At 34.7% G+C, this 16,473-nt stretch overlaps 1 protein-coding gene across 1 annotated transcript in view; it reads left to right on the top strand.

Moving 5' to 3' along the window:
* RIT2 (Ras like without CAAX 2) overlaps positions 1–11,282 on the top strand; it is a gene marked incomplete at both ends in the record, with an annotated part of 543,330 nt that extends 532,048 nt beyond the window's left edge. Inside the window, 2 exon segments of the mRNA XM_079718180.1 lie at positions 11,054–11,214; positions 11,216–11,282. Coding sequence (XP_079574306.1) covers positions 11,054–11,214; positions 11,216–11,282 — 228 coding nt within the window.
* Between the last annotated feature and the right edge of the window lie 5,191 nt (positions 11,283–16,473).

Raw genomic sequence — 16,473 nt, 5'->3', positions numbered from 1 at the left:
CCTGTTGCAGAGCACAGGCTCCACATGCGCAGGCTCAGTGGCCATGGCTGACGGGCCTAGCTGCTCCATGGCATGTGGGATCTTCCACGACCGGGGCATGAACCCCTGTCCCCTGCATCGGCAGGCAGTCTCTCAACCACTGCCCCACCAGGGAAGCACTAAGTAGTGTATTGTTTTGCCCCCCTGTGTTTGTATGTTTTACAGATCTTTTCCTGTAATTGATATCTAGTTTCATAGCATTGTGGTCAGAAAAGATACTTCATACGTTTGTGCTCAAGAGTTTAGGCATTTAGCAAAATCTAATGTAAAATATAGTTGTTTTTTTCTTTCTCAAATTCTTTTCCCATTTAGGTTGTTACATAATATTGAGTTCCCTGTGCTATGCAGTAGGTACTTGCTGCCTATTCATTTTAAATATAGCAGTGTGTACATGTCAATCCCAAACTCCTTAACTGTCCCTCCCCACCCACCCCTTCCCCGCTGGTAACAATGTTTGTTCTCTAAGTCTCTGAGTCTCTTTCTGTTTTGTAAATAAATTTATTTCTATCATTTTTTTAAGATTCTGCATATAAGCCATATCATACTATATTGCTTCTGATATTTCACAGTCTGACTTACTTCACTCCATATGGCAATCTCTAGGTCCATCCATGCTGCTGCAAATTGTATTATTTCATTATTTTTAATGGCTGAGTAATATTCCTTCATGTATGTATGTATGTATATATATATATATATATATATATATATATATATATATATATATATATATATATATATATATATATATATATATATATATATATATAACAACTTCTTTGTCCATTCTTCTGACAATAGACCTTTAGGTTGCTTCAATGTGTTGGCTATTGTAAACAGTGTTGCAATGAATATTGCGGTGCATGTATCCTTTCAGATCATGTTTTTGTCTGGATATACACCATGGAATGGGATTGCAGGATCATATGATAGCTCTATTTTTAGTTTTGTAAGAACCTCTCTACTCTACTCCATAGTGGCTGTACCAATTTACATTACCACGAACAGTGGAGGAGGGTTCCCTTTTCTCCACACCCTGTCAAGCATTTATCCTTTGTGGATTTTTTGATGACGGCCATTCTGACTGGTGTGAGGTGTTATTTCATTGTAGTTTTGATTTGCATTTCTCTAATATTTAGTGATTTAGAGCAGCTTTTTCATGTGCCTCTTGGCCATCTGTCTTCTTTGGAGAAATGTCTATTTAGGTCTTCTACCCACTGTTTCGATTGGGTTGTTTAGTTTGATGATATTAAGCCCCATAAGCTGTTTGTAAATTTTGGACATTAATCCCTTGTCAGTCACATCGTTTGCAAATATTTTCTCCCATTCTGTGGGTTGCCTTTTCGTTTTGTTTATGGTATCCTTTGCTGTGTAAAGCTTTTGAGTTTAATTAGTTTCCAAAATAAACAACCTAACATTTCACCTAAAGCAACTAGAGAAAGAAGGACAAACAAAACCTAAAGTTAGTACAAGGAAAGAAATCATAAAAATCCGAGCAGAAATAAATAAAATAGAGATGTAGGAAACAATACCAAAGGTCAATTAAACTAAAAGCTGGTTTTTGAAAAGATAAACAAAATTTATAAATCTTTAGCAAGACTCATCAAGAAAAAAAGGGAGAGGACTCAAATCAGTAAAATCAGAAATGAAAAAGTAGAAGTTACAACTGACACCACAGAAATACAGAAATACAAAGGACCATAAGAGACTACTACAAGCAACTGAATGACAATAAGATGGACAACCTGGAAGAAATGGACAAATTCTTAGAAAAGTATGTTCTCCCAAGACTGAACCAAGAAGAAATAGAAAATATGAACAGACCAATCACAAGCACTGAAATTTAAACTGTGATTAAAATCTCACAACAAACAAAAGTCTAGGACCAGATGGCTTCACAGGTAAATTCTGTCAAACATTTAGAAAAGAGTTAATATTTATACTTCTGAAACTGTTCCAAAATATTGTAGAGGAAGTAAATCTCCCTAACTCAATCCATGAGGCCTCCATCACCCTGATACCAAAACCAGACAAAGATACCATAAAAAAAAGAAAATTACAGGCCAATATCACTGATGAACATAGATGTAAAAATCTTCAACCAAATACTAGCAATCCAAGTCCAACAATACATTAAAAGGATCATACACCGTGATCAAGAGGGATTTATCCAAGGGATGCAAGGATTTTTCAATACCCAGAAGTCAATCAGTGTGATACACCATATCAACAAGCTGAAGAACAAAAACCATATAATCATTTCAATAGATGCAGAAACAGCTTTTGAAAATATTCAACACCAATTTATGACAGAAACTCTCCAGAAAGTGGGCATAGAGGGAACATACCTCAACATGATAAAGGCTATATATGACAAACCTACAGTTAACATTACACCCAATGGTAAAAGCTGAAAAAACAAAACAAGCTCTTAGATCAGGAACAAGATGAGGATATCCACTTTCACCAATTTTATTCAACATAGTTTTGGGAGTCTTAGCCATGCCAATCAGAGAAGAAAAATAAAATATAAAAGGAATTGGAAAAGAAGAAGTAAAACGGTCACTGTTTGCAGATGACATATTATACATAGAAAACCCTAAAGAGGCTACCAGAAAATTATTATTATTATTCTAATTATTAGAAAACTGTTAGAAGATTATTAGAGCTAAATAATTTGGTAAAGTTGCAGGTTACAAAATTAATACACAGAAATCTGTTGCATTTGTATATACTAACAATGAAAGATCAGAAGATAAATTAAGGAAACAATCTCATTTACCATTGCAACAAAAAGAATAAAATACCTAGGAATAAACCTACCTAAGGACCTGTACTCTGAAAGACCTGTACTCCAAAAATTATAAGTCACTGATGAAAGAAATTGAAGATGACACAAACAGATGGAAAGATATACCATGTACTTGGATTGGAAGGGTCAATATTGTGAAAATGTTGATACTACCCAAAGCAATCTTGCAATCTCTAGATTCAGTGCAATCCCTGTCAAATTACCAATGGCATTTTTCACAGAACTAGAACAAAAAAATCTTAAAATTTGCATGGAGACACAAAAGACCCCAAATAAGAAAAGCAATCTTGAGAAAGAAAAATGGAGCTGGAGGAATCAGGCTCTCTGACTTCAGACTATACTACAAAGCTACTGTCATCGAAACAGCATGGTATTGGCACAAAAACAGAAATATAGATAAATGGAATAGGATAGAAAGTCCAGAGATAAATCCATGCCAACATGGTCACCTTATCTTTGATAAAGGAGGCAAGGCTATACAATGGAGAAAAGATAGTCTCTTCAGTAAGTGGTGCTGGGAAAACTGGACAGCTACATGTAAAAGAATGAAATTAGAACACTCCCTAACACCATATACAAAAATAAACTCAAAATGGATTAAAGACCTGAATGTAAGGCCAGACACTATAAAACTCTTAGAGGAAAACATAGGCAGAATGCTCTCTGACATAAATTGCAGCAGTAACTTTTTATATCAGTCTCCCAGAGTAATGGAAATATGCCCTTATCTTCAAATGGAAGGTGACTTCTAAAAAACAAATGACTCACAGATTAAATAAATAAATCAGGTTTAATCAATCAAAAGGACTTTCACTGGAGCTGTTCAAGGAAACTGGCAGGGATGCTCATATTGTTAAAATGATCAATATTATTATACAACTAAACAAAATGAAAACTAAACAATCTAAGTTTAGATAGCTTTTCCTTCAAATAACGTGCTGGCCCCAAACTTCTCAGGAAACTATGATTCCAGTTACTGCAATGATGTAGGCTATATAATAAAAATTAATAATTCCATGGATAAAAATGAAGTGAAACACAGACAGGGAGATATTTTAAAAAATTAAAACAAATCCCAAAGAGTTTGTTCTGTACACTAAATATTTTAACAGTGCCCAGTAGTCCTAACCATGAACATATTTTTTCTTTTGAAGCTTCTCCTGGAGGAGTCACAACCATCTTTCTGCCAATCTTTCATCATTCAAGTTTAGCAATTATAGCAGAGCATTATCAGAGCTTCCTTTTGTGATATTAAGAATTATATAGCTTATAGAACACCACTATTACCATGAATACCTACAATAATTTAATTTAGTTTATTTTTACCCAGCTCGGGTATAAGATAAAAAAGATGTGAAGAACAATGAAGCTCCTGAAGTCAGCAGATTGTTGGGATTGGAATTCTAATTGCCCAGTATGCTTGTCACTTCTCACTAGCAGCTGGGCCTGGACTAGAACAGGCTCTGCTAGCCATTGTGCCCCAATAGTCTCATCAACCCACTATGCAGCTGTTGCTGTATTCAAATGCCTTCTTTGGCAGATGGGAAATGGCATTTCAGGGAATACCTGGCATATTATATGGTAATCTTCCTTGCTGGAAAAGGTCACATATATTAAAAAGATGGTATCCCTGGGTTACTGAAATTTTTATTACTTGTATGAAACATTTTTCTTTATTCCTTTTTTTTTCTTCCAATACTTTCTATGGCCTCCAGGTGGTATGTTTAATCACTAATGCCCTTTCTTTTAATGGAGGGCCATGCTGTTATAATGGTATCTGCACCAATTGTTCCCCTCCCCAAATAATCTTTCTACAATATATAATTTTTCTTATTTTTCTGCACTTATTTAAATTTTTCCCTTTATGTAAATGTAATATAAAATATTCTATGCCAATTTTTTTTACCATTTAAGACTCATCTTAAGTTGTAACACCTCACATCAGTATAATTAATTATTCCACATATATACTATATATGAAATATTGTACTAGCAAAGGGAACTGGAAAGACCCCTATTGGAAATAGTAAGAAGGACTGGAAATAATACTTGATGGAATAGAGTAGAACTTAACAGTTTTTTTACCTTAATTAAATGTGTGCTTAAACTTTCTGGACTTGAAACTCCTCACTTAGTAAATACAAAAAAAATTTAATTCCCTTATAAAACTATGCTTCATTCTTAGCAGTTACTATAGCATGTGGATGAATATTTGTGATTTAAAAATATTTAATTTTACTCGAAATTTATAGAGACAAGATATAACATCTTAGAAAAATATGTTGATCATCCTGGTTTTGAGCTCTGATACAGAAGCTGTAATTGCTGAATCAGTCAGACACCACTAGTGGACAAAAAAAAAAAAAAAAAAAAAAAAAAAAAAAATTACTCTCAGTGATACTATTGCAATATTTATGGCCTTCAAACTGACTCATAATTACTAAGTAAAAAGCCCAGAAATCTGTAAAAATTAATGTTTCTTAAACTTACTTTTTCTTACATGTTTGGACTCGTTTTTCCATTGAAGTTATAGTATATAAATTTCAAGGTCAAAGGTAGAAATGACAAATGTATGATTTGTCAATAAACGTATGAGATGGAATTTATTGAAATGTGGAAATTTATTTTTAAAATATGCTTTCATCTTAATATTTTTTCTAAAAATAGAAAGCTTTAGGTCACTGATCTAGTAAGAATTTTTTAAAGAAGAGATCAAATATTTTACTAAATTTAAATTCCATTTAGACTTTATTATGAGTTTAAAATTTACTGAGTTATTCATTTAAATAACATGGAATTAATATTCTCATAATGAACCTAAGGGTATATACAACTACATTTTATACTTTGAAATAGAGGGTTCATGATTCCTAAGTTACCTCCCAAAGTAATGCATAGTCATGGAGTTAAATATATGTTCTTCAGCCTGCTACAAATAATAAAATATGCAGTTATGTCATCTATTCAGGTGTTGTTTTGCTGTATAATATTTCAATAAGAATCTTTGCATAGAATTTGTTTTCCAATTTTATTTCAGGTTAAGCTTGATTATTATATTGGACTGAATTTTGATGTTTCCAATGGTTTATTTGTGTTGCTACATTTTTATAATTAGGAAACACTTAGCTAATATATATGTGTATTTGTTTAGTGAGATTTTTCATATGTGTAAAAGAATTGTATATTTCATGAAAAACTTAGCTCCAATCCCTTTCTACTTCTATTCTCCCCAAAGAAAAATCACCTTGCTGTATTGGTGGAAAAAATCTCTTTGAAATAATACATCAAAAATAATCCAAAATGATAACTCAATGTCAGTGTACCATTGAATGCACTTTCATTTCCCCTAGTTTGGAATGCCACCAATAATATATCAAACTCCCATATACATTTTGACCATATTCCTTCATTCTTTATTGAAGTTTATTGGTCTCTCTAGCCCTTAACTAATACCCTGCTGCCTAAACTGCTACAGCTTTACAGAGAGCCTTAAAAGAGTGAGTTCAACACCATCGTTATTGTTCCTTTCCTCCTTACCTCCTTCTTACTAGAATTCAAATATTTCTTTTTTATTTTTACCTTTATTCTTCCCTACTAATTTTAGTATCTCTGTATGCATTCTATGATTCAAAAGATTTCAGGACTTGAATGTATTTGTATTGAAATTATATATTAATTTGGGATAATTTTTAATTTTTATGATGCTGAAACTTCTCACTAAAAACACAGGTCCACAATCTGTTATCTGATTTCAGAAATGTAAATAATATGAAAGATAAAGTTTTCTTGATGTAGTTACTTGCAAAATCTGACACGAATCAATTCATTTTGTGAAAAAAATATAATCTGATGTGATCTGAGTCTATTTAGAGACTTACATAACCAATTTACTGTGGATGTTAAAATATTTAGCTATGGAAATATTACCATACAGGCACACCTCAGAGACACTGAGGGTTCAGCTCCAGACCACTACAATAAAGCAAATACAAAAAAAGTGAGTCACACATACTTTTTGGTTCTCTAATGCATATAAAATTTATGTTAACACTACACTGTGGTCTATTAAGTGTGAAGTAGCATTACGTCAGAAAAAAACTGCATACCTTAATTTAAAGTACTTTATTGTTAAAAAATGCTAACCATCATCTAAGCCCTCAGTGAGTCATAATCCTTTTGCTTATAGAAGGGTTTGTGTAGCTGTTGATGGCTGCTTACTGGTCAGGATGGTGGTTGCTGGAGGTTGAGGTGACTGTGGCAATTTCTTAAAATAAAGCAGCAATAAATTTTGCCACATTGGTTTACTCTTCTTTTCATGAACAGTTTCTTTGTAGCATGTAATGTTGTTTGATAGCATTTTACCACAGTAGAACATCTTTCAAAATTAAGGTCAATCCTCACAAACTCTGCTGCTGCTTTATCAACTAAGTTTATGTAATATTCTAAATTCTCTGTTGCCATTTCAACAATCTTCATAGCATCTTCACCAGTATTAAATTCCATCTTAAGAAACCACTTTTTTTGCTCATCCATAAGAAGCAACTATTTATCTATTAGAATTTCATCATGAGATTGTAGCAGTTCAATGACATCTTCAGGCCCCACTTCTAATTTTAATTCTCTTGCTATTTCACCACGTCTGCAGTTACTTCTTCCACTAAAGTCTTGAACGCTTCAAAGTCATCCATGAGGTTTAGTACCAACTTCTATCAAATACATGTTGATGTTAATATTTTGACCTCTTCTGATGAATCATGAATGTTCTTAATGGCATCTACAATGGTGAATCCTTTCCAAAAGATTTTCAGTTTTCTTTGCCCAGATTCATCAGAGGAATCACTATCTATAGCAGTAAGCTATAGACTTATGAACTGTGTTTCTTAAATAATAAGACCTGAAAGTTGAAATTACTCCCTGATCTATGGGTGGACATATGGATATGTTAGCAGGCATGGAAACATTAACCTCCTTGTACCTCTCCATTAAAGATCTTGGTGACCAGGTGCATTGTCAATGTGCAGTCATATCTTGAAACAAATCTTTTTTTTTTTCTGAGTAGTAGGTCTCAACAGTGGACTTAAAATATTTAGTAAACTATATTGTAAACAGATGTGCTGTCATCCAGGCTTTGTTGTTCCATTTATAGAGGACAAGCACAGTCAATTTAGTATAATTCTTAAGGATCATAAGATTGTTGGAACGGTAAAAAAGCATTACCTACAACTTCAAGTCACCAGCTGCATTAGCCCCTAACAACAGAGTCAGTCTGTCCTTTGAATTCAGACACTGACTATGAAAGTCCTAATGGTAGACTCTTGTGATATAAGGCTGTTTCATCTACATTGAAGATTTATTATTTAGTATAGGCACCTTTATTATCTGAGTTAGATCTTCTGTATAACTTGCTACAGTTTCTACATCAGCACTTGCTGCTTACCTTGAACTATGATGTTATGGAGATGGCTTCTTTCCTTAAATGCCATGAACCAACTTCTGCTAGCTTCAAACTTTTCATCTGCAGCTTCCTCACCTCTCTCAACTTTCATAGAATTGAACAGATTTAGAGCCTTGCTCAGAATTAGGCTTAAGGGAATGCTGTGGCTGATTTAATCTTCTAGGCAGACCACTAAAACTTTCTCCATATCGGCCTTTTGGCTGTCTCATTTTCTTATCATTTGTATGTTCATTGGAGTAGAACATTTAATTTCCTTCAATAACTTTTCCCTCACATTCACAACTTTGCTAACTGGCACAAGAGGTCTAGCTTTTGGACTGTCTTGGTTTTCAATATGCCTTCCTCGTTAAGCTTTATCATATTTAGCTTTTGATTTAAAGTGAGAGATGTGTTACTCTTCCTTTCACTTCAACACTTAGAAGCTATTGTAGTGTTACTAATTGGCCTAATTTTAATATATTGTTGTGTCTCAGAGAATAGGGAGACCTGAGGCAAGGGAAGAAGATGGGGGAACAGCCAGTATGTGGGGAAGTCAGAACACACAACATTTATTGATTAAGATCACCATCTTATATGAGCATGGTTTGTGATGCCCCAAAACAATTGCAATAGTAACATCGAATTTGTGTTTCTACCTTTCTAAAACATTCATATAATACTATAAACATCATTCTAAACAAAGTTTTAGATAATGCACAGTTTTGATATGTGGTATTTTCATTATTGTTCAGTTACAAATATTTTCTCAATTTTATGTAATATATTTTTGACCTATTGACCATGTAGAAATATATTTTTTTCCTACAATATTGAACCATATTCAAATTTGATTAATTTCATTTGTTTGGGAGTATGCTATGAACTTGATTCTTTGTTATGCTTTGAGAAGTGCTTTATACCTTAGCATGAAGTCAATTTCTATAGATGCTTCAGGTTCATTTGAAGAAAATGTGACTTTTTCAGTTGGGTACAACATCTTATGTATGTATATTAGATTGATTGTGTTGTTTTGTTCAAACTTTCCATATTTTTATTGATGTTTTTCCTACATACTCTTTCAATTGTTGAGGGAGATGTGTTCAAATATCTTACTATAATTTTCAATTTTTGTTCTATCAACTTTTCTTCACCGTAAACTGAGGCTATATTTTCAGTGCACACAAAATATAATATCCTGATAGATTAATCTTTTTATCATCATAATACAATTCCCTTTAACTCTAGCAATTTCTTAAAAAGTACTATGTACTTTGTCTGATATTAAGTCAGTGTATCAACTTTCTTTTTGTATTAATTTCCATTCAAATTTTACGATTTCTATATCCTTATGTGTAAGATGTTTCAATTACAAGTGCTTTTAAAAAATGTGTTCTGATAATCTTTGTCTTTTTTAATTTGGGAGTGTACTGCATTGAAATATAACTGATTTTGGTACCTTCTATTATTTCTTTACAATTTGTTTTTTTTCCTCATCATTGCCATCACTCATTGTAAGCTGAGTATACATCCTGCTTCATTGACTTTAGATTTCTCCATTTGTCTTTGACCGTGGGATGTGGGTGCAGTTATCTCTACCTTCTGCCTACCTGTTCTCCATCATAGGAACATCATATTCCAGGTAAGACGTGCTCTTTCAGCCAGAGTCCCAGGATAAGAAGATAGGAGGGACAAAGTAGAAACTAACTAACAGCCTGGAGCTGAACTCCAGTTAAGAGTCTAGAGTTATGAGCTCCACGTAAGACTACAACTAATAATAACTAAGAGTTATAGAGTTTTAACATGTGCCCAGCACTTTCAATGTATCTCTTATAGGTCATCTCATTTAACCCTAACAAAGAGCCTCTGGGACTGGTGTTATTATCTTATGTTACAGATGAGAACAGTGAGACCAAAAGTTTAAGATATTTACTCAGATTTGCAAGGCTAAAAAGTAGTAGAGCTAGGCCTTGAAACCCAGTAGTTTTAACCTAAAGCCATGTTTTTGACTACTGTACTATGTTATTTCTTTTGAAGTCTGGAGAGTGGTTTCCAGTTTCATTTTTAATCAGTTCTCTTCTACTGCCCTTTCAGAGGTTCTGATTTCCCATTTGTCCTTCAAGTTCAGAAATTCTAGGAGTCTTCCCTTAAAAACAAATTCTCACCCATAAAAAGGGATGAAATTGGGTCATTTCTAGCGATGTGGATAGACCTAGACACTGTCATGCAGAGTGAAGTAAGTCAGAAAGAGAAAAACAAATATTGTATATTAATGCATATATGTGGAACCTGAAAAAATTGGTATAGATTATCTTATTTACAAAGCAGAAATAGAGACACAGATGTAGAGAACAAACATATGGATACCAAGGGGGAAAGAGGGGATGGGATGAACTGGGAGATTGGGATTGACATATACACTATTGATACTATGTATAAAACAGATAACTAATGAGGACCTAATGTATAACACAGGGAACCCTACTCAGTGCTCTGAGGTGACCTAAATGGGGAGGAAATCCAGAAAAGAGGAGATATATGTATACATATAACTGATTCACTTTGCTGTATAGTAGAAGCTAACACAACTAACACAACATTGTAAACCAACTATACTTCAATAAAAATTTTAAAAAAAGAAAAATTCTCGCATTTTACATGTAACCAAGGTCTACATGTAACCGAGGCCTACAACACTGGTAGAGAACATACTTTTTGATCAAAGTCTCTCTCCCTTTTTCTCTTTCTAATATAGTTTATTTTCCTCTTAGGTCTCTATGGAAGAAGGCTTGAGACTGTCCCGAGTATATAACAGTGGTTTTTTTGAGACCTCTGCAGCCCTCAGATTCTGCACTAATGATGCCTTTCATGGCTTAATGTGGGAAATCCACAAGAAGGAGTCCATGACATCCTTGATGGAAAAGGAACTGAAAAGACAGCCTATGGAAGAAGTTAAAAGGCTCATTGAACTGTGGTTTTCTCAGGGTTTTTGCACAGTAGTGGGATTGCTGGGTCGTATGGTAGTTCTATTTTTAGTTTTCTAAGGAATCACCATACTGTTCTCCATAGTGGCTGTATCAATTTACATTCCCACCAATTGTGCAAGAGGGTTCCCTTTTCTCCACATCCTCCCCAGCATTTATTGTTTGTAGATGTTTTGATGATGGCCATTCTGACTGGTGTGAGGTGATACCTCATTGTAGTTTTGATTTGCATTTCTCTAATGATTTGTGCTGTTGAGCATTCTTTCATGTGTTTGTTGGCAATCTGTATATCTTCTTTGGAGAAATGTCTATTTAGGTCTTCTGCCCATTTTTGAATTGGGTTGCTTGTTTTTTTGATATTGAGCTGCATGAGCTGTTTGTAAGTTTTGGAGATCAATCCTTTGTTAATGTTTTGTTTGCAAATAGCTTCTCCCATTCTGAGGGTTGTCTTTTTGTCTTGTTTATGTTTTCCTTTGCTGTGCAAAAGTTTTTTAAGTTTCATTAAGTACCATTTACTTATTTTTGTTTTTATCTCCATTTCTCTAAGAGGTGGGTCAAAAGGATCTTGCTGTGATTTATGTCATAGAGTGTTCTGCCTATGTTTTCCTCTAAGAGTTTTATAGTGTCTGGCCTTACATTTAGGTCTTTAATCCGTTTTAAGTTTATTTTTGTGTATGGTGTTAGGGAGTGTTCTAAGAATCATGTACCACAATGTTCATTGGAGCTCCATCTACAATAGCCAGGACATGGAAGTAACCTAAGTGTCCATCAACAGATGAATGGATAAAGAACATGTGGCACATATATACAATGGAATATTACTCAGCCATAAAAAAAGAATGGAATTGAGTTATTTGTAGTGAGGTGGATGGACTTAGAGTCTGTCATACAGAGTGAAGTAAGTCAGAAAGAGAAAAACAAATACCGTATTCTAACACATATATATGGAAGCTAAAAAAAAAAATAAAAAAAATTCCGAAGAACCTAGGGGCAGGAGAGGAATAAAGACACAGACGTAGAGATTGGATTTGAGGACACGAGGAGGGAGAAGTGTAAGCTGGGATGAAGTGAGAGAGTGGCATGGACATATATGCACTACCAAATGTAAAATAGATAGCTAGTGGGAAGCAGCTGCATGGCACAGGGAGATCAGCTCAGTGCTTTATCACCACCTAGAGGGGTGGGATAAGGAGGGTGAGAGGGAGAGGCAAGAGGGAGGAGATATGGGGATATATGTGTATTATAGCTAATTCTCTTTGTTATAAAGCAGAAACTAACACACCATTGTAAAGCAGTTATACTCCAATAAAGATGTTAAATAAATAAATAAATATATATTTTTAAAGGCTCATTGAAGAAGAGAGAAAATATGACATGATATCCTTGCTTCTAACTCCTTTACTCTCACTCTGAATATTTTCAGTCAAGCACGTCTAGATGTTGTATTGAGCTTTAATATTCTCCCTCTCCCTCCACCACTCCCTTCCTCTCTCTCTCTCTCTCTCTCTCTCTCTCTCTCTCTCTCTCTCACTTTCAATATCTGCCTATAAGTAAAGCAAAATCTGCATAACTGTACCTCTTGAGATAGTTTGTTTTGCCCTTAAGTGTTGGATGGATTTTGTCAATCAGCCAGATATGTTGCTCAGTTTTTACAATATATTACTAAATAAAATTGACATTCCAATTGTCTCATTTCCCTTTAAAGACTCTAGCTTCATTTGCTATGCTGTCTGGTTATAGAGAAAATATTCAAAATTGCAGACAGAATGATAAAAGACTCAGGGGATCTGCCTTTGCCTGATAAGACTCCAGTTGTTTGCATTTCAGACATCTCAGTATATAATATAGAAGCTCAGGAAACAGTTCAGATCAGGAGTCTGCAACCTGATCTTTCCTTAAGTGCAAAAGTCATGCTGTTTTTCTTGAATGTTTGAGATGAACCCTGGAGGAATTATTAATAATAGGAGCTAGTTGTGGGTCATTCGAGGGCTGAAATAAAATATCACCATATTTACAGTGCTCTGACCTATCAGGCTTCAGCAAAATTATCACAGTGAAGTCACTGAGCTGTCGCAAATAGATTTTTTATTTGTTTTTATAGCAGTAAAAGAGAGGTTTCTATGAATCTGATGGTTCACATACTTCCAAAAGGACATCCTGAACCCTCTCAGTAAGGAGTCCCTATTAGGACTGAGTAACCTGAGTTAAGACCACCTGCAAGGCAAGAGGCTTCTTGACTCCAGAGACCCTGTTTTCTCCCTTTGTTGCCAAAATTTTCTATATCTTCTTACTCAAATGGTGAAACACCATCAGTTAGAGGGCTTTTTTTCTTGTTTTAAAATGGATCATTTTGTAAATGAAATTGCACATATACTTATTCATCCCATTGTATTAATCGGTGTGTTCAAACTCAAACTCAGAAAACACCTTACCAGAAAGGACAGTTCTGATTGTTTAATAGACTAGAGTTAAAATAAAAAACATAAAGAACAGACAGCTAAACATGAGGTGGAATCCACCAAACTAATCTTCATGGGTTGGGGACAGTTTATATAATAAATTAGAGAAAAGGAAGGACTAAGACCAGAGTTATCATTAAGCATGCAAGCACTTATTATTTTATTCACAATGCTTCTGGCACTAGATAATCTCTGAGAATGCAGGAATGAATCAAGGTAGTTTAACACTACCTAGAAGACTCACTTGTGGAAGAAAAATGGGATTATAAATTTGTAGATAAGAAGACACATTTTATATCGTAATATAGCTACAGCAAGAATGAATAGAGATTGTCATTTTTCAACCACTGGACTAAAATCTTAGCCTTTCAGAATATTGTACTTATGGATCCTTTTATTGCTTGGGGCCGAGGTCTTTCTCAAACACATATGGACTTCACTGCTCTTATTCCTAAGCTCTGGGATCAAGGCAATCAGCTTGCATTTATTCACTTGTTAACTGCTTCTACTCTGTCCCTTTGTATTTTTCTCAACCCTCATCTTCTATGGAGTAAGGCACAATCTATTGAGTTTTCTCTGTCCCATATTACCTCTAAAATTAAATCCACTATATCTTTTCATTCTAAGGTATTCATAAGTAAGGAGCAAAACCAAAAAAATATAGTTTTTAAATGTGGAGATGATATAAAAATAACAAGATTCTTATAGCCATAGAACTGGTCTTTACTTCCTCCTTTCCTTTGCTCTAAATGTTTAATACTCTGCTTTTATCCTGCTAAAATGGGTTAGTACATTATTTTTATCCCTCAGCTACCCTGACCCCTGGAACTCTTCCAAGTTTGGGAAGACTCTGTGAATACTACAGTCCATTAGGTTGTTCTGTTTGCTAGAAGATGACATCTAAGAAACAGAGTAGTTGGCACCTAGTTTCATATGATGGACCTACATCTTTGAAAACCTGATGACTGCCCTATCTATGAATAATAGTAGTGTTTGACACATTTCTTTAAACAACTAAAAGTCTTTGTAAATTTTATTTTACTGTCAGCTTCCTTGCCTTTGGCTCTAAAGTTTTGTATCTCTTCTCTCTTGTTCCTTCTCTTTATACTTTTTGAGTACTGATAAATAATTTACATGGTTTAGAAATTCTTAGAGAGGTTTAGATTATGGAACAGTTACCAAGTCCAACCATTTCATCCTGTAGAAGGAAGGAGGTCTGTAAATGATCACTCAGGGAAACGGCATGAATTTGAAATAATTATCATCAGCAGAGAGAGGCAGACTTTAACCAGTCTGCTAGAAGGAAGTAAATGTTCTAGAAGAATAAAACCGAGTTATTTCTGACCAAAGACTATTGACTCACTCTCTTTGATATGACCTAAATTCCAAGATCTCATACATGATCACTATCCCTGAAAACTTCTAACCAGAGCTAGGATACCTCAATCAATCTCAAAGCTTAAAGAAGAAAAGCACAATGTGCACATACCCACATAGCCAAGGGAGTGTCAAGAAACTATGAAACAATAAGCATCCATGTGCATTGTAAACAAATATGTAGTCACCCAAGACAATTTACCAAATAGTAACTAAATGCGTGCTATGTGCAAGCACTTTTCTAGATACCACTGGGTGTGTGTGCATGCATGTGTGTGTGTTGGAGAGGCACTGTGCAATTCCAAATACATTTTCTGCTCTCTAGAAATATATCATTCATTTATTTTATGTATTTTTAATTAACTGGTCTTGTGGGTCCCCATAATAAAATAACTTGCCAGATTGGACAGTTTATAATGAGCCTTGGAACTTGTGTAGAAAATGCCAATAAGAAAAAAACATGGACAGCTAGAACCAAGCATTATTCACATCACACTCATATATGCAAAGAACAAATAGTTGTTTTATTTCTCTACAACTCGTCTATTCTTTCTCATGCGTCCTTGACTGATGGGTAGCTGGGGTGAGGAGGAACTAAATTTTGGTTTAGTCCAGTAATTCAGTGCTAAGCTACGGCAATAATTTAAGAAACATATTTAAATAACACAACTTCTGCATGGGGCACTTAGGCCAGTTGTTTTCATTCAAAGGTCTGCCCTGTTCACTGTCCTTTCCAAAATTGCACCTGAGTGTGGGGGAAAGGTGTGGCTTATGCGACCTCATGGCAGTAGAATTTCCTCCTCTTATCTTCTAAGTCCTACAGTATCCTCTGTATTGTTTTTGATGTTTTTAACCAAGGGTCAGGTCTGATTCTTCTTCTTTTTTTAAAAAATTTATTCAACTGTCATTAGAACACTTCACATGAGATCTACCCTATTAACAAAATTTTAAGTGTGCAATATATTATTGCTAACTATAAGTACAACGTTATACATCAGATCTCTAGAGCTTCTTGCTTGAAACTTTGTGCCCTTTGATTAGTAATTCCCCATTTCTCCTTCCCTCCAGCCCTTGGTAACCATTTGATTCTGTTTACTAGACTGGTTTACTCTGAGGTATGTCAAAGACAGGCAAGTGGGCCCATGATAAATAGGCACTTTCTACTGGAACACATGAACTAGTTCCTTTGCCTTTGGGTCTCAAGGTCCTTCTCAACACAGTCTCTTTATTCTTACACCAGGCCTCCTCCAGTCAATTTCTGCCAGTACTTTTGACTCTCTTTGGTATTATTTACATGTCACACGTAGGCCATGTGGACTCCTGAGCATTGTCTCAATAAAGGTGTTGCAGCTCTCTGCTGCCACCTCTGTC

Source organism: Hyperoodon ampullatus, assembly GCF_949752795.1.
Source record: "Hyperoodon ampullatus genome assembly, chromosome: 13".
Taxonomy (NCBI): domain Eukaryota; kingdom Metazoa; phylum Chordata; class Mammalia; order Artiodactyla; family Ziphiidae; genus Hyperoodon; species Hyperoodon ampullatus.
Note: the sequence above shows the minus strand (reverse complement) of the source record. Positions and strands in the feature narration are given on the sequence as shown.